The sequence below is a fragment of the Halichoerus grypus genome, chromosome 5 (assembly GCF_964656455.1).
Source record: "Halichoerus grypus chromosome 5, mHalGry1.hap1.1, whole genome shotgun sequence".
In the NCBI taxonomy this organism is placed as follows: Eukaryota; Metazoa; Chordata; class Mammalia; order Carnivora; family Phocidae; genus Halichoerus; species Halichoerus grypus.
In genome coordinates this window covers 92,677,073-92,701,628 of record NC_135716.1, presented here as the reverse complement: position 1 = coordinate 92,701,628, position 24,556 = coordinate 92,677,073, and the positions used below count along the sequence as shown (strand labels likewise).

The 24,556-nt window shown below is 37.1% G+C and overlaps 2 protein-coding genes across 2 annotated transcripts in view; one reads left to right on the top strand and one right to left on the bottom strand.

Moving 5' to 3' along the window:
• The window catches only part of SYCP1 (synaptonemal complex protein 1), a 146,474-nt gene that overhangs the window by 27,358 nt on the left and 94,560 nt on the right, over window positions 1-24,556 (top strand). Inside the window, exons 8-11 of the mRNA XM_078072570.1 lie at window positions 2,545-2,603; window positions 3,896-3,965; window positions 5,299-5,372; window positions 10,006-10,114. Of these exons, the coding sequence (XP_077928696.1) occupies window positions 2,545-2,603; window positions 3,896-3,965; window positions 5,299-5,372; window positions 10,006-10,114 (312 nt within the window). The remainder of the gene's footprint in view (window positions 1-2,544; window positions 2,604-3,895; window positions 3,966-5,298; window positions 5,373-10,005; window positions 10,115-24,556) is intronic.
• On the bottom strand, window positions 8,318-9,528 carry LOC118533296 (dnaJ homolog subfamily A member 1-like). The gene is made up of 2 exons (XM_078071707.1): window positions 9,219-9,528; window positions 8,318-8,663 (listed from the first exon to the last, which is right to left on the bottom strand). The coding sequence occupies exons 1-2, from the start codon at window positions 9,526-9,528 to the stop codon at window positions 8,344-8,346; spliced, it is 630 nt and encodes a 209-aa protein (XP_077927833.1). The 3' UTR covers window positions 8,318-8,343.

The window sequence follows — 24,556 nt, the reverse complement described above, 5'->3', positions numbered from 1 at the left end:
TTAAGAACCTTCGTTCTGACTCATATATTTAAAGAATCTATAGTTTATGTTCTGACTCCTTACCCTAACCCCTAACACTGGTCTTTTGAAACCCAAAGATTTTTTTTTCTTTGCTTTTTGTCAAATCGGCAGCAAATGCTGAAAGTTCTAGTTGCCTGGACTGGGACAAAATAAATGGGTTGGGGGAGGAGGGGAGAGGGGAGAGGGAGGGAAGGTAGTAGGGAGAAGGTAGTGAGTGAGGTGGAGGGTGAGGAGATAGGTAGATAGATAGATCAATGGATAGATAAGTATCAAGAAGAAAAACGAAAAATGTAGACTTATATTTTTACAGTACTGCACATCACCACATTGGAACACTTAGCTACCAGAGTTCCTTTGTGCTACCTGTAGGACCTTGCTTCTGACAACTGTAAAGTACATCTATACGCATTTATTTTCTTTTCTGTAGTTTTATTTATCCAATTTCCAGGACTTTCATATTAGAAGAATGGCTGGAGGGTATTTTGAAAACACTGATGCTATTGGTAATGGGAAGATTGGAGATGTTGGCAATAGAATGCAGTTCTTTGGCACAAATAATTTCTGAGGATTAGAGAAGATGTATTGCAAAGTGTGTTAGGTAATGAATGAAACGGAATAGATGGAGAAGTATGAATTTATCTTTCTGTTCAAATGCTGATATGCTCTGCCTTTATTTCCTTAAATTTTCCGGCCCTTTCATATTCAGATGAAAATGGCTCAGTTCCTGTTTCATATGCTGTAAGTTCAGAGGACTCTCCATTATTTTTGAAAGTTTAGATACCTATATTCTTCTGAAGTTAGTTCATGTATCCTCTTTTTGATTATTTGGCTTCTCATTGACAGTTGAGTCTATCATAGCTGCTGTGTTCTTCTTTACGGCTTGTTACTGAGAATGTGGGACTGATACCCTCTTTAAATTTAATGTGCTTTGGGGGGCTCTTGGGTGGCTCAGTTGTTAAGCATCTGCCTTCGGCTCAGGTCATGATCCCAAGGTCCTGGGATCGAGCCCTGCATCGGGCTCCCCGCTCCACGGGAAGCCTGCTTCTCCCTCTCCCATTCCCCCTGCTTGTATTCCCTCTCTCACTGTGTCTCTCTCTGTCAAATAAATAAATAAAATCTTAAAAAAAAAAAAATTTAATGTGCTTTGGAAATAAGTCAATCAGAGAAAGACATGTATCATATGATCTCACTGATATGAGGAATTCTTAATCTCAGGAAACAAACTGAGGGTTGCTGGAGTGGTGGGGGGTGGGAGGGATGGGGTGGCTGGATGATAGACACTGGGGAGGGTATGTGCTATGGTGAGCGCTGTGAATTGTGTAAGACTGATGAATCACAGACCTGTACCTCTAAAACAAATAATACATTATATGTTTAAAAAAAAAAATAAAAGATAGTAGGAAGGGAAAAATGAAGGGGGGGAAATCGGAGGGGGAGATGAACCATGAGAGACTATGGACTCTAAGAAACAAACTGAGGGTTCTAGAGGGGAGGGTTGTGGGGGGATGGGTTAGCCTGGTGATGGGTATTTAAGAGGGCATGTATTGAATGGAGCACTGGGTGTTATACGCAAACAATGAATCATGGGACACTATGTCAAAAACTAATGATGTAATATATGGTGATTAACATATAAAATAAAATTAAAAAAAAATTTAATGTGCTTTGGGGTGCCTGGGTGGCTCAGTCAGTGAAGCATCCAACTCTTGATTTCAGCTCAGGGCTTCATTTCTTGAACTCTGCATTGGGTGCCGAGCCTACTTAAAAAAAAAAAAAAAAAAAAAGTAAATTTAATGTGCATTATGTGATGCTGGCCTCATTTGGAGGAATGATACAGGAACAACCACATTGTCTATTATTGTCTTATACCTTAATTCTAGTATAGAATAGAGGGGATCGTTGCTCAGGTTAAAAACCAGAAAAAAAAAATTGTAGAGGATTTATAGGGGATTTCTCTCTGGGCCACACCTATTCTTAACCTTGTTCTTTGTGTCTTGAGGTTTATCTTCCTTTCTGCTTCCTCAGAGGTAGAGCAAGAGATCAGAAGAGTGGGCTTTGCTTTACATGTGTACCCTATGAATTGTAAATATACAAAGGAAAAAATACTTGATAGAATAATTGTTAAATCTCTACTCATTGTAAAGGCTAAAACTGTAAATATATTTTACAAAGTTTGAATAAATTCATGGATAGTAATCCTATAAATAAGAGCTTTTGAGGTTGAAGTACAATCATGTCTCAGTGTGTCTTACCATGAAACTACTATGAAGTAGCTTATTTTAAAAATTTATTGTTGAAGTATAGTTGACATATAATGTTACATGAGTTTCAGATGTACAGCACAGTAATTCAACAATTCTATACTTTTGATGCTACTTTTAGAGACTCAGGATATACTAATAACACTTCACTAACACAGAATTTTAAATATTCTAATGTTTTCCTGAGGCATTTTGAGTATTATCTTGTTGGCATTATAATCATTTTAAAATTTAATACTGAAATATTTTATATTAATAATAGATGAATATGAACGAGAAGAAACTAGGCAAGTATATGTGGATCTGAATAATAACATTGAGGTAAGTGTTAGTAAAAAGTTAAATATTTTAAACAGAGGCATTTTTTTTTTAATTTAAATTCAATTAGCCAACAAATAGTACATGATTAGTTTCAGATGTAGTGTTCAACAATCCATCACTTGTGTATAACAGCGGCATATCTAAGCAAAGTAGAGTGATAGCTCTTCTTGATAAAGGGATTATTATTTATTTGTTGACATATGATTATATCCAATAAGATTCTTAAGGTTCTATACTAGGAGTGTTGTTTTGTTATTTAGTAGCTTTTGAATTTACATGTTAGTGACACCATTTAATTTATCAAATATTAACTCTGTGTCAGAGACTAGCATATTATAACATATACCCATTAATTTGAAAAAACATACAAAATACTCTTAATCTGTGTCTGGTTCCTGCTTACCTTTCTTATTCCATCCCTTTTGTTTACCACTTTGCTTCTCTGCTGTAGTTGTTCTTTTTTATGTTTCTGAAACTTGCTAAGCTCTTTCTGATCTTGGTTCTTTGACTTTGTTCTGTCTAGCACTTTTGTGTCCAAGATTTTATGCAAATTCATAAGCTTCATTCTCCTTTTTTTAATCCCCCTTACTACTTTATCTAAAATACCTTTCTATTCAATTATTTTCTATCTCCTCACCTCATTTAACTTTTCTGAAGAGCACTTAAAACTATATGACATTTATTTGATACACATGTGTATGTGTAAGTATTCTTCCTTACACTGGAATGTAAGTTAGTTCTAGTAGGGTAAACACTTTGTCTTATATCTCAAGTGCCTAAAACAGTGGTTGGCACATAATAGATAAGCAGTAACTATTTATTGAACAAATAAGTGAATTCATACAATTTTGCAAATCAAGATTTGTTGAATACTGAATGAACTCATGCTGCCAGATGATGGAAGTGTAATTTAGACTCTACTGGGGAAGGATCTCAGAGAGGTTATACTTTAGTGGGGGAAGACAGAAATTAAATAAGTAAGCAAAAAAATAAAATTATAGATTTTGATATGAGTTATTAAGTAAATGACTAGAGTGCCAACAATCATTTTGCTGTTTGGTATTATATAACATGTCTCCTGTGCCTTTAAGCATCTGGGAAGCCAATATAATAGGCACTTTAATGGGTTTTTGGTAAATTATTTAATTATTACAAGTTATAGGGATTTCATTATTCAAAGTTGAGTGGTTTTAAATCTAATCATGAGACAAATTTATTAATATTTTCATAGTTGGAAGAACCTATTTAAAATATGTAAGTATGATTCTTAAAAGTTGAACTTTATGTTTCAGAAAATGATAATAGCTTTTGAGGAACTTCGTGTGCAAGCTGAGAATTCCAGATTGGAAATGCATTTTAAATGTATGGATCCTATTTAATTTTCATATTACTCTACTGATGTTTATATTTTTATTAGATTCTTTTAATGTTTTCACAGCTTCAGTTTGATGCCCCAACTCTTTTAAATTTTGTATTCTTTTTGGTTTTGTAAGCCCCTCAAAATCTTGTGGAATGTGGCAGGGAATTGATATATGTTAAAAATACCCTTTTGGCTTCAAAGCTACATTTTCCCTGAAATCAAACTTACTATGATTTGTACTTAATTTTTTAGAAGTGTGATTTGGTCTTATTTTTACATTTTTTGGTAAGTTTTCATGTTAAAATAATAAGTTGACCCATGAATGACATGGGTTTGGCAGGTCCACTTATATTTAGATTTTTTTCAATAAATACAGCACAATACTATAAATGTATTTTCTTTATGGTTTTCTTTTTTTTTTTAATTTTTTTATTGTTATGTTAATCACCACACATTACATCATTAGTTTTTGATGTAGTGTTCCATGATTCATTGTTTGTGTATAACACCCAGTGCTCCATGCAGAACGTGCCCTCTTTAATACCCATCACCAGGCTAACCCATCCTCCCACCCCTCTCCCCTCTAGAACACTCAGTTTGTTTTTCAGAGTTATCGTCTCTCATGGTTTGTCTCCCCCTCCAATTTCCCCCCCTTCATTCTTCCCCTCCTGCTATCTTCTTTTTTTTTTTTCTTAACATATATTGCATTATTTGTTTCAGAGGTACAGATCTGTGATTCAACAGTCTTGCACAATTCACAGCGCTCACCATAGCACATACCCTCCCCAATGTCTATCACCCAGCCACCCCATCCTTCCCTTCTTTATGGTTTTCTTAATGCTTTTTTTTTTCTAACTTACTTTATTATAAGAATACAGCTTATAATACATATAGCATTCAAAATACATGTTAAACAACTTTATGTTACAGGTAAGGCTTCTGATTAACAGTAGGATATTAGTTTAGTTTTTGGGGAGTCAAAAGTTATACATGAATTTTCAACTGTGTAGGGGTCAGCACCTCTAATGTTGTTCAAGGGTCAACTTTATATATATTTAAAATCTGTTATTTTAGATTGGTGTGTTATAAAGAATAAACTCTTACATATGTACTATTGTAAAAATAATACAATTTTATTGTTATACTTTGATATTTTTTAAATTCACTGTTTTACTAAACAGAAAGTAGCAAGAAAATAGCAGCTAAGCTTGTTAGAAACCTTTGAAGTTTAGTATCTAGATAACTAAGCAGCTGTAATAAAATATAAGAAGCTTTAAATTTTGTTGTTATATAATTATGCTAAGATATTAAAGTATATCTGCTTTATTTTTAAAGTAAAGGAAGATTATGAAAAAATCCAACACCTTGAAGAGGAATATAAGAAGGAAGTAAATGACAAGGAAAAGCAGGTATTTTTAAAAAATCAACTCTGTATTTTTTGTATTTGCTAATTCATAAAATACTTAAAATTTCAAAAGAAATTATCTGCTGACTGCATGATAAATTTCTATAAGACAATTTTAATATTCTACATATTCAAATATTTAGCCTTTTGCCAGCAGAATTAATTTCCATTGCTTCAAACATGCATGCACTGAATGCCAGCCCTTTTTTAAAAAAAAAAAAAATCAATTGTGCAAGACTGTTGAATCTCAGATCTGTACCTCTGAAACAAATAATTCAATATATGTTAAGAAAGAAAAAAAGAAGAAGAAGAATGTAGCAGGAGGGGAAGAATGAAGGGGGGGAAATCGGAGGGGGAGAAGAATCATGAGAGACAATGGACTCTGAAAAACAAACTGAGGGTTCTAGAGGGGAGGGGGGTGGGAGGATGGGTTAGCCTGGTGATGGGTATTGAGGAGGGTACGTTCTGCATGGAGCACTGGGTGTTATGCACAAACAATGAATCATGGAACACTATATCTAAAACTAATGATGTAATGTATGGGGATTAACATAACAATAAAAAAATTAAAAAAAAATGAATTATCTACAGTATTTATATTAGTGGGTAATAGGACATTGTTGCAAAAATATTTTTTAAGAACTTTTGTTCAGATAAAAACCTTATAAAATGTAAAGATGATGATCATTGACCACTGAATCCACATTTTGCAGTTTATTTTGAAATGCACTTACTATTCATGACACCAAGGATGGGGAACTAAAATATTCTTTTGCTCCTTTCTATTAATGTCATATAGTGGAAAACTTGAAAACAATGAATCTGTGTTCTTTGATATTCACAAGAATGTCAATTTCAGGTTATTACTATGGCAACTTTATCAGTTTCAAGTCTATGCTTCCCAAATGGAAAAGGATTTATAGAAAGGAATCCTCTTCTATTTCCCATTTTTTCCAGAGTTTTTCTTCTTTGATTTGCCACAAGATACTTTGTAATGATAGATAACAAGGGTGAAAAGTTAATTGAAAGTACAGAGAAGATATTTAGAGTTTTCTTTCGGTTCTGGTTAAATTTATATGTTATGCTTGGATCTTTTGAAAGAGTTAACAGTTTTCTATATTTTAGCTGAACTTTTTTTTTTTTTTTTTTAAAGATTTTATTTATTGATTTGACAGAGAGAGACACAGCGAGAGAGGGAACACAAGCAGGGGGAGTGGGAGAAGGAGAAGCAGGCTTCCCACTGAGCAGGCAGCCCGATGTGGGGCTCGATCTCAGGACTCTGGGATCATGACCTGAGCCGAAGGCAGACGCTTAACGACTGAGCCACCCAGGCGCCCCTTAGCTGAACTTTTAAACTAGATTTCTGAAAGAAGAAGACCTTTTTATTTTTTATTTTTTATTTTTTTTTTAAAGATTTATTTATTTATTTGACAGAGAGAGACACAGCGAGAGAGGGAACACGAGCAGGGGGAGTGGGAGAGGGAGAAGCAGGCTTCCTGCTGAGCAGGGAGCCCGATGCGGGGCTCAGTCCCAGGACCCCGGGATCATGACCTGAGCCGAAGGCAGACGCTTAACGACTGAGCCACCCAGGCGCCCCAGAAGAAGGCCTTTTTAAAAGTTAAAATTGCACGTATTATAAAGAACACAAAAGTAGAGGGAAGTGCTAAAAATAAAAAGCTTGTTGGAGTTCTGGGTGCATGGGCAGATGAAAATAGGGCAGTGAGGTTTTTCTGCCATCTTGAATCTGCGAGTCTTCAGCTTGTCTTTTTAAGTTTATCTTTTACCTTTTTCTTCACATGGGCTCTATATTCTAGTCATCTGAGTATTTTCAGTTCTCTGAATGCAGCATGATCTCTTGATCCTTTGTGTTCTTGTATGAGTTAGAATGTTCATTTTTCTGTATTTGCCTGATTAATTTCTACTTGTGTATCAAGATTCAATTCAGTACTCTGAGGATTAATTTTTGATTACATCCCCGAAGGCTGAGTTTTTCCTGATTCATATAATATTTTTGTCCTATTACTAATAATATTCAAGTATAGTTGTTATCTCCTGGTCTAGGCTCTGAGGGTTTTTTTTTTTTTTTAAATGCTTTGTAGTCAGTATATTGAGACATTCATACATTTCAAGAATTGCTTAATTCTGATATCCAGATTTAAGCTTGTGAACATCACTTTTAAACATAAAATTAAAGCTATTCATCATAATTTGCTATACTACAACATTAAATTACAGTTACTTCAGAGAATAAGTTAAATGGTTAAAAATAAGCCTGTAACATACCTTAAAAAACACCTTCCTATCTCATTCATGCAAATTAACTTCTCCACATAAATGTCTCTTCACTCTAAGTTATCCTGCTCCTGAAGTCACTACTCTGAAGCTTTTCATGGTCCAAAGAGAAGGAAAAAAATGTAACCAGGACTGATATATGTATTTAAAAAAAAAGATGGCACAGCAGAAGGGAATGCGGTTCTATAAGTGCAAGCCATCTTCAAGTAACAGTTGAGACAATAGAATAAATGCAGAGGCAGCACGATGAATCCCACTTAACTACAGACCAACACTTCTCTACAAATTAAGTTCTTTGTCTGATTGCCAGTTAAATACAGATTTTAACTTGATAGCTTAACAATTAAGGGTCATACACTGAAGTCAATATACACACCTAACGTTTCAGTTTGAGCTGTTTCGTATACATAGAGCTGAAATCTGTTACAATGTATGGTCTAACGCTAGTGAAAATTTTTTTAAAAGTAGTTTTTATAAGTATTAAACTTATCTTGCACACTGAAGTCATCATACACAGGGCAAAGTCAGAGCTTTTATATTTGAGTTTATTCTTCATTTAACTTTTAAAACACTACTGTAGTTGAATATTAAAACAAAAACAATAGCAAGTAGTGAGCTATGATTATAGTCCTTCACTCATTCATTACTGTATAAAATGCCAGCAGTGTTATTCACTGGCCCCATTAAGAGGTGTGACAGTGAACACCACCCCTGTGATGATGTTCATCATCCTCATATGCATCCCCATTGTGATGGCACCGTCTTTCCTGATTTGGATCAAAGTCCACCAGTTCGCCTTGGTCCATTTCATCAGTCTCTTCTACTTCCTTCCTCTCAGGTAGGAGTTTATCCAGCAAAGAGAGTTTATGAGGAGAGAGAAAGCCATTCTCAGGAAAGCTTACCTTAGATTTAATGATTAGACGACACTTCTCATATGGTCTACGATAAATTGGCAAGCCTTCATTTAGCACACACTTGATATCTCCATGCTTGACAATCTGACCTGGATGAGAGGTGATGATGATGGTTCGGTTGTCAAAAATAGATACTGGCTTTTGAAAGCCGCACAGTGCTTCAACCAGCTATATGTCCATACACGTGAAAAGGTCTTCTCGCTGAGTAAAAGCAGCATGGTCCTTCTGACCTAAAACAATGATAATATCTCCTTGTTCCAGTGCTGGTTCTTGGTCTCCTTCACCATGGAATGTTATCTTCTGGCCATCTTTCATACCTTTGTTGATATGAACTTCTAGAGTCTTCTCTTGAACTATCTTCCTTCCATTGCAGCTTTCACATCTATCTTGAGGGCTGATATGTTCCCCATGGCCCTGGCACTCCATGCACACAGATTGAATTTGCTGAACCATTCCAGGTCCTATGGGATGAATTCTTATTTTCTTTCCAGTACCTCCACGGTTGGGACAGCATTCTACTCTTTTCTTACCACCTCAGCTTTCGTATTTGTTGCAAATCACATTCTTTTACAGAGCTAGTTTTCTTTTTGCACCATTATATAAATCTTCTAAGATCACTGAGAGCTGATGTACAACATTTTTACCTCTCCTTTCTCTCTGTATCCTTCCTCCTCCTCCAAAAAACTTACCAAAGATGTCTATGGGGGAGCCAACTCTACCACCAGCTCCACCTTCTTTAATTGGGTGTTCCCCTCCTCTGTCATATAATTCCCTTTTCTTTGCATCAGAGAGCACTGCATAAGCTTGAGAAATCTGTTTAAACTTCTCTCCTTCATTTGGATTCTTATCAGGGTGGTACTTCAAGGCCAGTTTCCTGTAAGCCTTTTTCAGTTCTTCTTGGGTGGCATTGGGTTTGACCCCCAAAGCATCATAGTAAGTGGTTTCTTTCATCATTTTCTACAGCCGGTGACCTTGTTGAGGTCGGTGTGGGGGAGCGGGAAGGAGCGCGTTGCTGGGCGCAGCTCAGGCAGCTGCCGCTTCTCCGCTTCTCACCTTGTGTTCTGGAAAGTTCCCTAGGCTTTAAGTTTCTTTAAGTTAAGTTCCCTCCTCACTGTATACTCAATGCTTATTATGGTTTTTGGAACAGAGTAGGTGCTCCATAATATTTATGGAATAAACGAAACAATAGATTTTATTATATATCTTCTAAGTTCTAACTTAAAATGAACATTATAATATTGGGTAGATCATATTAGTTTAAACATTTATTGAATGAATGAACATTGTGCAAGCATGTACTAAATGCCCTGGCATAACCAGCTGAAAAGCATATAAACAAGTACATAAAATAATCATAGGTGGTGGTAAATGCTAAGGTGTCATATGTAATTTTTCATATCTCTAATGTATTACTTAAATATTTCATTTTAGGTATCACTGCTATTGCTCCAAAATACTGAGAAAGAAAATAAAATGAAAGATTTAATATTTCTGCTAGAGGAATCCAGAGATAAAGTTAATCAATTAGAGGAAAAGACAAGTAAGAATTTACATAAGAAAATATAACAATGTATCTTATGTATTACTCTTATTATATTTTAAATATTTAAAATTAAATATTTAAATATTATATTAAAAATAAATATTATATTTTAAATATAATAAGGCTTTCATTATAATTTTGTTGTAATGCTTTCCAGTGCTGTAATTCTCAACCTGGATTGGATCAGTTGGAGGAGGGTGTAATAGAGTCACTTAGGGAGCTTTTTCATTGTACATGTGCTCTTTTCACTTTTCCATACTCTCCCCTCCTTCAGGGTTTCAACAAAATGCTCCAAGAAAACAGGGATCTTTTTTCTTTTGTTTACTGATGCATTCCAAGTGCCTAGAACAGTGCCTGGCACACAGGACACTCAATAAATATTTCATGAATGACTGAATACACTGGGAACACTAAAGAGGGAGTATTCCTGGAGCAAGACATTTGGAAAGGCATTAGGGAAAATTGCTTGTTGAACTAAACCTTTGATGATTAAAGTTTTACTAGACAGTGAATTGGAAGGGAGGATCTAGGCAGAAGAAATGCCTTGTGCAAGTCCTAGACTGTCAAAGTTAGGGTATATTTGAAACACTGATTGGTGTGTCTTTATGTTAGAGAACTCAGTAAACAAGACTGGAAAAGAATAATTGGATCAGATTATGAAGAATCTTGAATGTCATGTTTAGACTATCTTACTGAATATTTTTCAAACTTGTTTAAGGCACTTGGAAGGCATAATACACTTGTGAAACACTGTGCACCTTTCAGAGCAACATATGGATTTTGTGATATTTGTCACTTTTCTCTTAAAAACATTCTTTTTTTCACATGACAAATAATTATCTAGTTCCTGTGTAACTATGTTGCTCATTTTTTCTTACTATCATTAATATATCCTGTACTCTAGATATCATGAAATTAACTTCCCCTATATTTTATATTCTTCCTATGTCACTATCATACTTTTGGCTACTTCCTCTACCCAAACGGAGGAGCCTCTTACCTCCACTCCAAATATTTTGCCTAAATTCCAGTGACCTCCTTATTCTTAAGAATGGCTTAGTCATTAGTCATCTGTGACTATGGGTGTCTTACAGGCAGGGACTCTGTCTCATTAAATATCTGTGTAACTCAGGGCCCAGCATATTGCTATGTACATAGTAGTCAAATAGTTGTTAGGATGAATGGATATTTAATCTTATCATATAAAACTGGAAATAATTTACTGGCAATAAGTAATTCTGTGTGATTCTGCAGACTCATAAGCACTGAAATGTATTCATTTAGGTTACTTTTTATTGTGTCCTATATGTATCTTTTATTCTTCTTTCATTTTGGAGATCTATTGATCTGTTTCCTAATCCTGCCTTCCGCTGTGTCTAATTTGCTTTTAAACCCATCTACGGAATTCTTAATTTTGGATTAATCATATTTTTTTCCTTCTAAAATAGCCATTTTATTATTTTTTCAAATTCCAATTCTCTGATTAAATTCTGTCTTTCTGTACATACTGTATGTTTCTATTTTTTTATTAAAGTATAATATGCAGTGTTACATTTCAGATGTACAGTATAATGATTCAATAATTTTATACATTACGCAGTGCTCACCATAAGTGTAGTCACCAAACAACATTACTACAATATGATTGACTGTATTTTCTATGCTATTCTTTTCATCTCCATGACTTGTTTTATAACTGGACGTTTGTACTTCTTAATCCCCTTTATTTATTTCATCCATCTCCCCTCTGGCAACCACTGAGTTTGTTATCTATATTTAATAGTCTGTTTTTTATTTGCTTGTCTTGCATTTTGGATTCCACATATATGTGAAATCATATGGTATTTACCTTTCTGTGTCTGACTTTATTTCATTTAGTATAATACCCTCTAGTTCCATCCATGTTGTCACACATGGCAAGATCTCATTCTTTTTTGTATGGCTGAGTAATACTCCATTGTGTGTGTATATATATATATATATATATATATATATACACCACATCCTCCTTATCCATTCATCTATTGATGGTCCCTTGGGTTAATTCCCTATCTTGGCTATTGTAAACAATGCTGCAATAAACATAGGAGTACCTATATCTTTTTGAATTAGTCTTTTTGTTTTCTTCGGTTATATATCCAGAAGTGGAATTGCTGGATTTTATGGTAATGCTGTCTTTAATTTTTGGTGGAATATTTATACTGTTTTCCACAGTGGTTGCAGCAGTTTACATTCTCAGCAACAGTGCATGAGGGTTTCCTTTTCTCCACATCCTTGTCAACACTTGTTATTTGTTGTCATTTTGATTCTAGCCATTCTGACAGGTGTGAGGTGATACCTCATTGTAGTTTTGATTTGCATTTCCCTGATGATTAGTGATGTTGAGCACCTTTTCATGTGTCTGTTGGTGATCTGTATGTCTTTTTCAGAAAAATGTCTATTTTTCTTTTTAAGATTTTATGCTCATTTTTCTTTTTAAGATTTTATTTATTTGACAGAGAGAGAGACAGTGAAAGAGGGAACACAAGCAGGGGGGCCAGGAGAGGGGAGAAACAGGCTTCCTGCAGAGCAGGGAGCCCGACACGGGGCTTGATCCCAGGACCCTGGGATCATGACCTGAGCCAAAGGCAGATGCTTAACGACTGAGCCACCCAGGGGCCCTCCTGTGCTCATTTAAAAAAAGAAGACTTTATTTATTTATCTATCTATCTATCTATCTATCTATCTAATTTATGAGAGAATGAGTGAGGGGAGGAGGAACAGAGGGGAAGGGAGAGGGAAAAAATCTTAAGCAGACTCCACACTGAGCACTGAGCCCAACTTGGAACTCAATCTCAAGATCCTGAGATCATAACCTGAGCTGAAACTAATAGATGCTCAACTGACTGAGCCACCCAGGTGCCCCAGGTCCTCTACTCATTTTTTAAGTGGATTGTTTATTTATTTTGGTATTGAACTGTTTAACTTCTTTATATATTTTGGATATTAATCCCTCACTGGACATGTCATTGGCAGATATCTTCTCCCATTCAGTAGGTTTCCTTTTTGTTTTATTCGTGGTTTCCTTTGCTGTGCAAAAGCTTTTTATTTTGGTGTAGTCCCAATAGTTTATTTTTGCTTTTGCTTCCCTTGCCTAAGGAGATATATGCATAAATATGTTGCTGAGATGTTGTGGATGGAACTAGAGGGTATTATGCTAAGTGAAATAAGTCAGTCAGAGAAAGACAAATACCATATGAATTCACTCTTATGTGGACTTTAAGAAATAAAACAGATGAACATAGGGGAAGGGAAGGAAAAATAAGAAAATTGAGAGGGAGGCAAACCATAAGATGCTGAAATCTAGGAAACTGAGGGTTGCTGAAGGGGAAGGGTGGGTTGGGGGAAGGGATGGACATTAAGGAGGTCACTTGATGTAATGAGCACTGGGTGTTATATGCAACTGATGAATCACTAAATTCTACCTCTGAAACTAATTTAAAAAATAAAAAAATAAAAATAAATAAAAATTAAAAAAAATATGTTGCTGAGGACAAACCCCAAGAGGTTACTGCCTATGTTTTCCCTTAGGAATTTTATGGTGTCAAGTCTCACATTTAAGTCTTTAATCCATTTTGTGTTTATTTTTGTGTACAGTGTAAGAAAGTGGTCCAGTTTCATTCTTTTAAATGTTGATGTTCAGTTTCCCAGCACCATTTATTGAAGAGATTTTTCCCATTATATATTCTTGCCTCCTTTGTTGTAGATTAATCGATTATATATGTGTGGGTTTATTTCTGGGTTCTCTATTATGTTCCATTGATCTATGTGTCTATTTTTGTGCCAGTACCATACTATTTTGATTACTACAGTTTTGTAGTGTATCTTGAGATCTGGGTTGTGATACCTCCAGCTTTGTTGTTCTTTTTCAAGATTGCTTTGGCTATTCAGGGTCTTTGTGGTTTCATTCAAATTTTAGAATTTTTTGTTCTAGTTCTGTTAAAAATACTATTGGTATTTTGATAGGAATTACATTGAATATATAGATTGCTTTGGGTAGTATGGATGTTTTAGCAATATTAGTTCTACTAGTCCAGGAGCGTGGAATGTCTTTTGTTTGTATCCTCTTCAGTTTCTTTCATCAGTGTGTTATAGTTTTTGGAGTACAGATCTTTCCCCTTCTTGGTTAAATTTATTCTTTGGTATTTTATTCTTTTTGGTGCAATTGTAAATGGGTTGCTTTCTTAATTTCTCTTTCTGCTACTTTATTATTAGTATATAGAAATGAAACCAATTTCTGTGTATTTTGTATCCTGTGATCTTACTGAATTAATTTATCCATTCTAGTGGTTTTTTGGTGGAGTCTTCAGGGTTTTTTTCTATCTATAGTATCACGTCATCTGCAAATAGTGAAAGTTTTGCTTCTTTCTGGCCAATTTGCATGCTTTTTATTTCTTTTTGTTGTCTGCTTGCTGTGGCTAGGGCTTCTAGTACTACGTTGAATAAAAGTAGTGAGTGGACATCCTTATCTTGTTTCTGATCTTCGAGGAAAAACTTTCAGGTTTTCACCCTTGAGTATGATGTTAGCTGTGGGTTTTTCATATATGGCCTTTATGATGTTGAGGTATGTTCCCTTTAAATCTACTTTGTTGAGGGCTTTTATCATAAATGGCTGTTGTACTTTGTCAGAAGCTTTTTCTGCATCTACTGAAGTGATCATATGGTTTTTATCCTTTTTCCTATCGATGTGGTGTAGTCACATTGATTGATTTGCGAATATTGAACCACTCTTGCATACCAAGAATAAATCCCACTTGATCATGGTGAATAATTTTTTAAATGTATTGTTGGATTTAGTTTGCTAATATTTTTTGAGGATTTTTGCATCTATGTTCATCAGAGATATTGGCCTGCAGTTATTTTTTTTGTGGTGTCTTTATCAGGTTTCAGTATCAGGGTAATGCTGGCCTCATAGAATGAATTTTGAAGATTTCCTTTTCTATTTTTTGGAATGGTTTGAGAAGAATAGGTATTAACTGGTCTTTAAATGTTTGGTAGATTCACCTGTAAAGCCATCTGGTCCTGGACTTCTGTTTGTTGGGAGTTTTTTGATTACTGATTCAATTTCATTGCTAATATTCGGTATGTTCAAAATTTCTATTCCTGATCAATTCTGTGAAGATTTTTTAAAAAAATTTTTTATTATGTTAATCCCCATACATTACATCATTAGTTTTAGATGTAGTGTTCCATGATTCATTGTTTGTGCATAACACCCAGTGCTCCATGCAGAACGTGCCCTCTTTAATACCCATCACCAGGCTAACCCATCCTCCCAACCCCCGCCCCTCTAGAACCCTCAGTTTGTTTTTCAGAGTCCATCGTCTCTCATGGTTCGTCTACCCCTCCGATTTCCCCCCTTAATTCTTCCCCTCCCGCTATCTTCTTTTTTTTTTTTCTTAACATATATTGCATTATTTGTTTCAGAGGTACAGATCTGAGATTCAACAGTCTTGCACAATTCACAGCGCTTACCAGAGCACATATCCTCCCCAGTGTCTATCACCCAGTCACCCCATCCCTCCCACCCCACCCCCCACTCCAGCAACCCTCAGTTTGTTTCCTGAGATTAAGAATTCCTCATATCAGTGAGGTCATATGATACATGTCTTTCTCTGTTTGACTTATTTCACTCAGCATAATACCCTCCAGTTCCATCCACGTCGTTGCAAATGGCAAGATCTCATTCCTTCTGATGGCTGCATAATATTCCATTGTATATATATACCACATCTTCTTTATCCATTCATCTGTCGATGGACATCTTGGCTCTTTCCACAGTTTGGCTATTGTGGACATTGCTGCTATAAACATCGGGGTGCACGTACCCTTTCGGATCCCTGCTTTTGTATCTTTGAGGTAAATACCCAGTAGTGCAATTGCTGGATTGTATGGTAGCTCTATTTTCAACTTTTTGAGGAACCTCCATACTGTTTTCCAGAGTGGCTGCACCAACTTGCATTCCCACCAACAGTGTAGGAGGGTTCCCCTTTCTCCGCATCCCTGCCAACATCTGTCATTTCCTGACTTGTTAATTTTAGCCATTCTGACTGGTGTGAGGTGGTATCTCATTGAGGTTTTGATTTGGATTTCCCTGATGCCGAGCGATGTTGAGCACTTTTTCATGTGTCTGTTGGCCATTTGGATGTCTTCTTTGGAAAAATGTCTGTTCATGTCTTCTGCCCATTTCTTGATTGGATCATTTGTTCTTTGGGTGTTGAGTTTGATAAGTTCTTTATAGATTTTGGATACTAGCCCTTTATCTGATATGTCATTTGCAAATATCTTCTCCCATTCTGTCGGTTGTCTTTTGGTTTTGTTGACTGTTTCCTTTGCCTTGCAAAAGCTTTTTATCTTGATGAAGTCCCAATAGTTCATTTTTGCCCTTGCTTCCCTTGCCTTTGGTGATGTTTCTAGGAAGAAGTTGCTGCGGCTGAGGTTGAAGAGGTTGCTGCCTGTGTTCTCCTTTAGGATTTTGATGGACTCCTGTCTCACATTGAGGTCTTTCAACCATTTGGAGTCTATTTTTGTGTGTGGTGTAAGGAAATGGTCCAGTTTCATTCTTCTGCATGTGGCTGTCCAATTTTCCCAACACCATTTGTTGAAGAGACTGTCCTTTTTCCATTGGACATTCTTTCCTGCTTTGTCAAAGATTAGTTGACCATAGAGTTGAGGGTCCATTTCTGGGCTCTCTATTCTGTTCCATTGATCTATGTGTCTGTTTTTGTGCCAGTACCATACTGTCTTGATGATGACAGCTTTGTAATAGAGCTTGAAGTCCGGAATTGTGATGCCGCCAGCTTTGCTTTTCTTTTTCAACATTCCTCTGGCTATTCGGGCTCTTTTCTGGTTCCATACAAATTTTAGGATTATTTGTTCCATTTCTTTGAAAAAAGTGGATGGTATTTTGATGGGGATTGCATTGAATGTGTAGATTGCTCTAGGTAGCATTGACATCTTCACAATATTTGTTCTTCCAATCCATGAGCATGGAACGTTTTTCCATTTCTTTGTGTCTTCCTCAATTTCTTTCATGAGTATTTTATAGTTTTCTGAGTACAGATCCTTTGCCTCTTTGGTTAGATTTATTCCTAGGTATCTTATGGTTTTGGGTGCAATTGTAAATGGGATTGACTCCTTAATTTCTCTTTCTTCTGTCTTGTTGTTGGTGTATAGGAATGCCACTGACTTCTGTGCATTGATTTTATATCCTGCCACTTGACTGAATTCCTGTATGAGTTCTAGCAGTTTTGGGGTGGAGTCTTTTGGGTTTTCCACATAAAGTAACCTATCATCTGCAAAGAGTGAGAGTTTGACTTCTTCTTTGCTGATTTGGATGCCTTTGATTTCTTTTTGTTGTCTGATTGCTGTGGCTAGGACTTCTAATACTATGTTGAATAGCAGTGGTGATAGTGGACATCCCTGCCGCGTTCCTGACCTTAGGGGGAAAGCTCTCAGTTTTTCCCCATTGAGAATGATATTCGCTGTAGGTTTTTCATAGATGGCTTTTATGATATTGAGGTATGTACCCTCTATGCCTATACTCTGAAGAGTTTTGATCAAGAAAGGATGCTGTACTTTGTCAAATGCTTTTTCTGCATCTATTGAGAGGATCATATGATTCTTGTTCTTTCTTTTGTTAATGTATTGTATCACGTTGATTGATTTGTGGATGTTGAACCAACCTTGCAGCCCAGGGATAAATCCCACTTGGTCGTGGTGAATAATCCTTTTAATGTACTGTTGGATCCTATTGGCTAGTATTTTGGTGAGAATTTTTGCATCCATGTTCATCAGGGATATTGGTCTGTAATTCTCCTTTTTGATGGGGTCTTTGTCTGGTTTTGGAATCAAGGTAATGGTGTCCTCATAAAATGAGTTTGGAAGTTTTCCTTCCATTTCTATTTTTTGGAACAGTTTCAGAAGAATAGGTATTAATTCTTCTTTAAATGTTTGGTAGAATTCCCCTGGGAAGCCATCTGGCCCTGGGCTTTTGTTTGTTGGGAGATTTTTGATGACTGCTTCAATTTCCTTAGTCGTTATAGGACTGTTCAGGTTTTCTATTTCTTCCTGGTTCAGTTTTGGTAGTTGATACATCTCTAGGAATGCATCCATTTCTTCCAGGTTATCTAATTTGCTGGCATAGAGTTGCTCATAATATGTTCTTATAATTGTTTGTATTTCTTTGGTGTTGGTTGTGATCTCTCCTCTTTCATTCATGATTTTGTTGATTTGGGTCATTTCTCTTTTCTTTTTGATAAGTCTGGCCAGGGGTTTATCAATCTTGTTAATTCTTTCAAAGAACCACCTCCTAGTTTCGTTGATCTGTTCTACTGTTCTTTTAGTTTCTATTTCATTGATTTCTGCTCTGATCTTTATTATTTCTCTTCTCCTGCTGGGTTTAGGCTTTATTTGCTGTTCTTTCTCCAGCTCCTTTAGGTGTAGGGTTAGGTTGTGTACTTGAGACCTTTCTTGTTTCTTGAGAAAGGCTTGTATCGCTATATACTTTCCTCTTAGGACTGCCTTTGCTGCATCCCAAAGATTTTGAATAGTTGTGTTTTCATTTTCATTGGTTTCCATGAATTTTTTTAATTCTTCTTTAATTTCCTGGTTGACCCATTCATTCTTTAGTAGGATGCTCTTTAGCCTCCATGTATTTGAGTTCTTTCTGACTTTCCTCTTGTGATTGAGTTCTAGTTTCAAAGCATTGTGGTCTGAAAATAGGCAGGGAATGATCCCAATCTTTTGGTACCGGTTGAGACCTGATTTATGACCTAGGATGTGATTGATTCTGGAGAATGTTCCATGGGCACTAGAGAAGAATGTGTATTCTGTTGCTTTGGGATGGAATGTTCTGAATATGTCTGTGAAGTCCATTTGGTCCAGTGTGTCATTTAAAGTCTTTATTTCCTTGTTGATCTTTTGCTTAGACGATCTGTCCATTTCAGTGAGGGGGGGTGTTAAAGTCCCCCACTATTATTGTATTGTTGTCAATGTGTTTCTTTGCTTTTGTTATTAATTGCCTTATATAATTGGCTGCTCCCATGTTAGGGGCATAGATATTTACAATTGTAGATCTTCTTGTTGGATAGACCCTTTAAGTAGGATATAGTGTCCTTCCTCATCTCTTATTACAGTCTTTGGTTTAAAATCTAATTTGTCTGATATAGGGATTGCTACCCCAGCTTTCTTTTGGTGTCCATTAGCATGGTAAATGGTTTTCCACCCCCTCACTTTAAATCTGGGGGTGTCTTTGGGTCTAAAATGAGTCTCTTGCAGACAGCATATCGATGGGTCTTGTTTTTTAATCCAATCTGATAACCTGTGTCTTTTGATTGGGGCATTTAGCCCATTTACATTCAGGGTAACTATTGAAAGATACGAATTTAGCGCCATTGTATGGCCTGTAAGGTGACTGTTACTGTATATTGTCTGTGTTCCTTTCTGGTCTGTGTTGCTTTTAGGGTCTCTCTTTGCATATTGCAATATTGAAAGAGGACCCCTTTCAATATTTCTTGTAGGGCTGGTTTCGTGTTTGCAAATTCCTTTAGTTTTTGTTTGTCCTGGAAGCTCTTTATCTCTCCTTCTATTTTCAATGACAGCCTAGCTGGATATAGTATTCTTGGCTGCATATTTTTCTCATTTAGTGCTCTGAAGATATCATGCCAGTCCTTTCTGGCCTGCCAGGTCTCTGTGGATAAGTCTGTTGCCAATCTAATGTTTCTACCATTGTAGGTTACAGATCTCTTCTCCTGAGCTGCTTTCAGGATTTTCTCTTTGTCTCTGAGACTCGTAAGTTTTACTATTAGATGTCGGGGTGTTGACCTATTTTTATTGATTTTCAGAGGGGTTCTCTGTGCTTCCTGGATTTTGATGCCTGTTTCCTTTCCCAAATTAGGGAAGTTCTCTGCTATAATTTGCTCCATTATACCTTCTGCCCCTCTCTCTCTTTCTTCTTCTTCTGGGATCCCAATTATTCTAATGTTGTTTCGTCTTATGGTATCGCTTATCTCTCGAATTCTGCCCTCGGGATCCAGTAGTTGTTTATCTCTCTTTTTCTCAGCTTCTTTATTTTCCATCATTTGGTCTTCTCTATCACTGATTCTCTCTTCTGCCTCATTTATCTTAGCAGTTAGCACCCCCATTTTTGATTGCACCTCATTAATAGCCTTTTTGATTTCGACTTGGTTAGATTTTAGTTCTTTTACTTCTCCAGAAAGGGTTTCTCTAATAACTTCCATGCTTTTTTCAAGCCCAGCTAGTACCTTTAAAGTGATGATTCTGAACTCTAGATCCGACATCATACTAATGTCCGTATTGAGTAGGTCCCTGGCAGTCGGTACTACCTCTTGTTCTTTTTGTTGAGGTGATTTTTTCCGTCTTGTCATTTGTCCAGAGGAGAATAGATTAGTGAGAGAACAAAATGCTAACAGGGTAACAACGTCCGCAGAAAATATACTCTAAACAAATCAGAAAAGACCTGAAGCAGTGGGAAAAGAAAGGGAAAGAGAGGAAAAGAAAAAGAAAAAAAAAAGAAAAAGAAAAAGATAAAAACAAACAAAAACAGAAGAAAACAAAAAAAAAATGGAATATGATCAAATATGCTCAGGCTGGTATATAGATCAGTGCCACACACTAGATTTTGGGTGTATTTTGGTCTGTTAGAAGAAAGTGCCTCCCAAAATTTTAAAGAAAGAAAAACTTATATATGTACAAAAATAAGGGTTGATATGATGAAGGGATGGAATATGACTGTAAAGATGGAAATTATAAAAAATTTTATAAAAGGAATTGATAAGAAGTTGTTTGAAAAAAGAAGAGGATTTAAAGAAAAAAAGAAAAAAAAAGGGAGAGAATGTGATCAGGCAGGGGAGTAGAAAAAAACCATACACTAGAGATTTAGGGTATATTTTGATCTGTTAGAAGAAACTATCTTAAAATTTTAAAGAGAGAACAACTTATATGCCAAAAATACGGGTAACTACTATGAAGGGATAGATTATGACTCTAAAAATGAAAAATAAAAATGTTTTTTTAAAAAAGGGATTGATAAGATGTTGGTTGAAAAAGGGAAAAAGAAAAATTCAAAAAAAAAAAAGTTAAAAAAAAAATTAACTTTGAAAGACTACAGAATCATGATAAAAAAGCCATGAATTCTATGTGCAGTATTCCCCTAGCTCTGGAGTTCTGCCGTTCTCATTGATGGGTAAACTTGGTCTTGGCTGGCTGTTCTTGCTGATCTTCTGGGGGAGGGGCCTGTTGCCGTGGTTCCCAAATGTCTTTGCCGGAGGCGGAATTGCCCCGTCCTTGCCGGTCCGGGCTAAGTAATCTGCTCAGGTTTGCTCTCGGGAGCTTTTGTTCCCTGCAAGCTTTCTGTATAGCTTTGGAGGCCGAGAGTGAAAATGGCGGCCTCCCAATCTCCGCCCTGTGGAAGCCGAGAATTCGGGGCCCCACTCCTCAGTGCGCCCCCAGAGAAAAGCACTCACTCCCGTCTCCCCGGTCTCCGGCCGCACTCTGTGCTCACCCGGCCTGTGACCGCACGTTTCTGTCTCTGACACCCGACCCCGTCTGGAGTCTCCAAACCCAGCAGATCCCTGCGGTGCGCTCCCGTGCCGCTCCTCCCAGGGGAGGAAAGGGAGTCTGCCTGGATCTGCTGCTTGTTGGGTCCCTGCTGGAGGAGCAGTGGCCTGACTGTGCTGCGGATCACGGTTTATGACAACCCTGAGCTGAGAGCCCGCGCCTCGGCAGTCTCTGCAGCCGGCTTCCCAGCTCTGATCCCTGGGAGCTTTGCTGCACTCAGGCACCCCCGGTCTTTCTGTGACCCTGAGGGTCCTGAGACCACACTGTCCCACGAGGGTTCCACCCCCCACTTAGCCACTGGAGCGACCTCCCTCAGCGGAGCAGACTTCTAAAAGTTCTGATTTTGTGCTCCACGGCTCTATCACTTGCCAGAAGCGGCTGACGGAGGCCCCTCCCCCGCTGTCTATCCTCCCGAATATCGCCTGGGATTCACTTCTCCGCACGTCCTACCTTCCAGAAAGTGGTCGCTTTTCTGTTCAGAGAGTTGTTGCTATTCTTTTCTTCGATCTCCTGTTGAGTTCGTAGGTGTTCAGAATGGTTTGATCCTTATCCAGCTGAATTCCTGAGACCAGGCGAAATCCAGGTCTCCTACTCCTCCGCCATCTTGCTCCGCCCCCCAAGATTTTTTTTTAAAGAATTTATCCGGGGGCGCCTGGGTAGCTCAGTCGTTGGGCGTCTGCCTTCGGCTCGGGTCATGATTCCAGGTCCTGGGATCGAGCCCCGCATCGGGCTCCCTGCTCGGCGGGAAGCCTGCTTCTCCCTCTCCCACTCCCCCTGCTTGTATTCCCTCTCTCGCTGTGTCTCTGTCTGTCAAATAAATAAATAAAATCTTTAAAAAAAAAAAAAAAAGAATTTATCTGCATCTTTTAGGTTGTCCAATTTGTTGGCATATAATTTTTCATAATATTCTCTTATAATCTATTGTATTTCATGGTGTTAGTTGTTATTTCTATTCTTTCATTTCTGATTTTATTTATTTGAGTCCTCTATCTTTTTTTCTTGACTCTGGCTAAAGGTTTGTCAATTTCATATCTTTTCAAAAAACTGGCTCTTGGTTTCATTGACATTTCTATTGTTTTTTTTAAGGCTCTATTTCATTATTTCTGCTTTAATCTTTATTATATCCTTCCTTCTACTGGCTGTGGGCTTTGTACTTTCTAGCTCCTTTAGGTGTTAGGTTAGGTTGTTTATTTGAGATTTTTTTTAAAGATTTATTTATTTTAGAAAGAGAGAGTGCAGTGGGGGTAAGGGCAGAGGGAGAGGGAAAGAGAGAATCCTAAGTAGACTCCATGCTGAGAGTGGAGCCCAACGCTGGGCTCAATCCCACGACCCTAAGATCATTACTTGAGCTGAAGCCACGAGTTGGATGCTCAACTGACTGAGCCACGCAGGCACCCTGATTTTTGTTTGTTTGTTTGTTTCTTGAGGTAGGGCTGTATTGCTATAAACTTCCCTCATAGAACTGCTTTTGTCCCAAAGATTATGGATTGTTGTGTTTTCTTTTTTTTTTAATTTATCTTCGATTAGCCAACATCATTAGTTTCAGATGTAGAGTTCAGTGATTCATCACTTGCATAGAACACCCAGTGCTCATCACATGTCTTCCTTAATGTCTGTCACCTAGTTACCCCATCCTTCCACCCACCTCCCCTCCATCAACTCTCAGTTTCTTCCTCATAGTTATGAGTCTTTCATGGTTTGTCTCCCTCTCTGATTTCTTCCCATTCCGTTTTTCCCTCCCTTCCCTTATGATCCTCTGCACTGTTTCTTATATTCCTCATATGAGTGAAATCATATAATTGTCTTTCTCTGATTGACTTATTGCACTCAGCATAATACCCTCCAGTTCCATCCATGTTGACGTAAATGGTAAGATTTCATCCTTTCTGATGGCTGAGTAATATTCCATTGTATATATATATACCACATCTTCTTTATCCACTCATCTGTCCATGGATATCTTGGCTCTTTCCACAGTTTGGCTATTGTGGACATTGCTGCTATAAACATTGGGGTGCAGGTGCCCCTTTGGATCACTGCATTTGTGTCCTTGGGGTAAATACCTAGTAGTGCAATTTGTGGGTCATAGAGTAGCTCTATTTTTAGCTTCTTGAGGAACCTCCATACTATTTTCCAGAATGGCTGCACCAGCTTGTATTCCCACCAAGAGGGTTCCCCTTTCTCCACATCCTCACAAACATTTGTTGTTTCCTGACTTGTTAATTTTATTCATTCTGAATGGTATCTCATTGTGGTTTTAATTTGTATTTCCCTGATGCCAAGTGATGTAGAGCGTTTTTTCATGTGTCTGTTGGCCATTTGTATGTCTTCTCTGAATAAGTATCTGTTTATGTCTTCTGCCCATTTCTTGACTGGATTGTTTGTTTTTTGGGTGTTGAGTTTGGTAAGTTCTTTGTAGATCTTGGCTACTAGCCCTTTATATGATATGTCATTCGCAAATATTTTCTCCCATCCATAGGTTGCCTTTTCGTTTTGTTGACTGTTTCCTTTGCTGTGCAAAAGCTTTTTATCTTGATGAAGTCCCAATAGTTCATTTTTGCTTTTGTTTCCCTTGCTTTTGGAGATGTGTCTAGGAAGAATTTGTTGCAGCTGAGATCAAAGAGGTTGCTGCCTATGTTCTCTTCTAGGATTTTGATGGATTCCTGTCTCACCTTTAGGTCTTTCATCCATTTTGAGTTTATCTTTGTGTATGGTGTTAGAAAATGGTCCAGTTTCATTTTTCTATATGTGGCTGTCCAATTTTCCCAGCACCATTTGTTGAAGGGCACTTACACTAAAATAGACACATAGACCAGTGGA

What these genes read in the sequence shown, in the direction of transcription:
- LOC118533296 (XM_078071707.1), bottom strand. Translation starts at nt 9,528, where the DNA reads ATGATGAAAGAAACCACTTACTATGATGCTTTGGGGGTCAAACCCAAT. An exon ending in GATACAGAGAGAAAGGAGAG is followed by an intron (nt 8,664 to 9,218) that starts GTAAAAATGTTG and finishes CCTCTCATCCAG; the next exon opens with GTCAGATTGTCAAGCATGGA.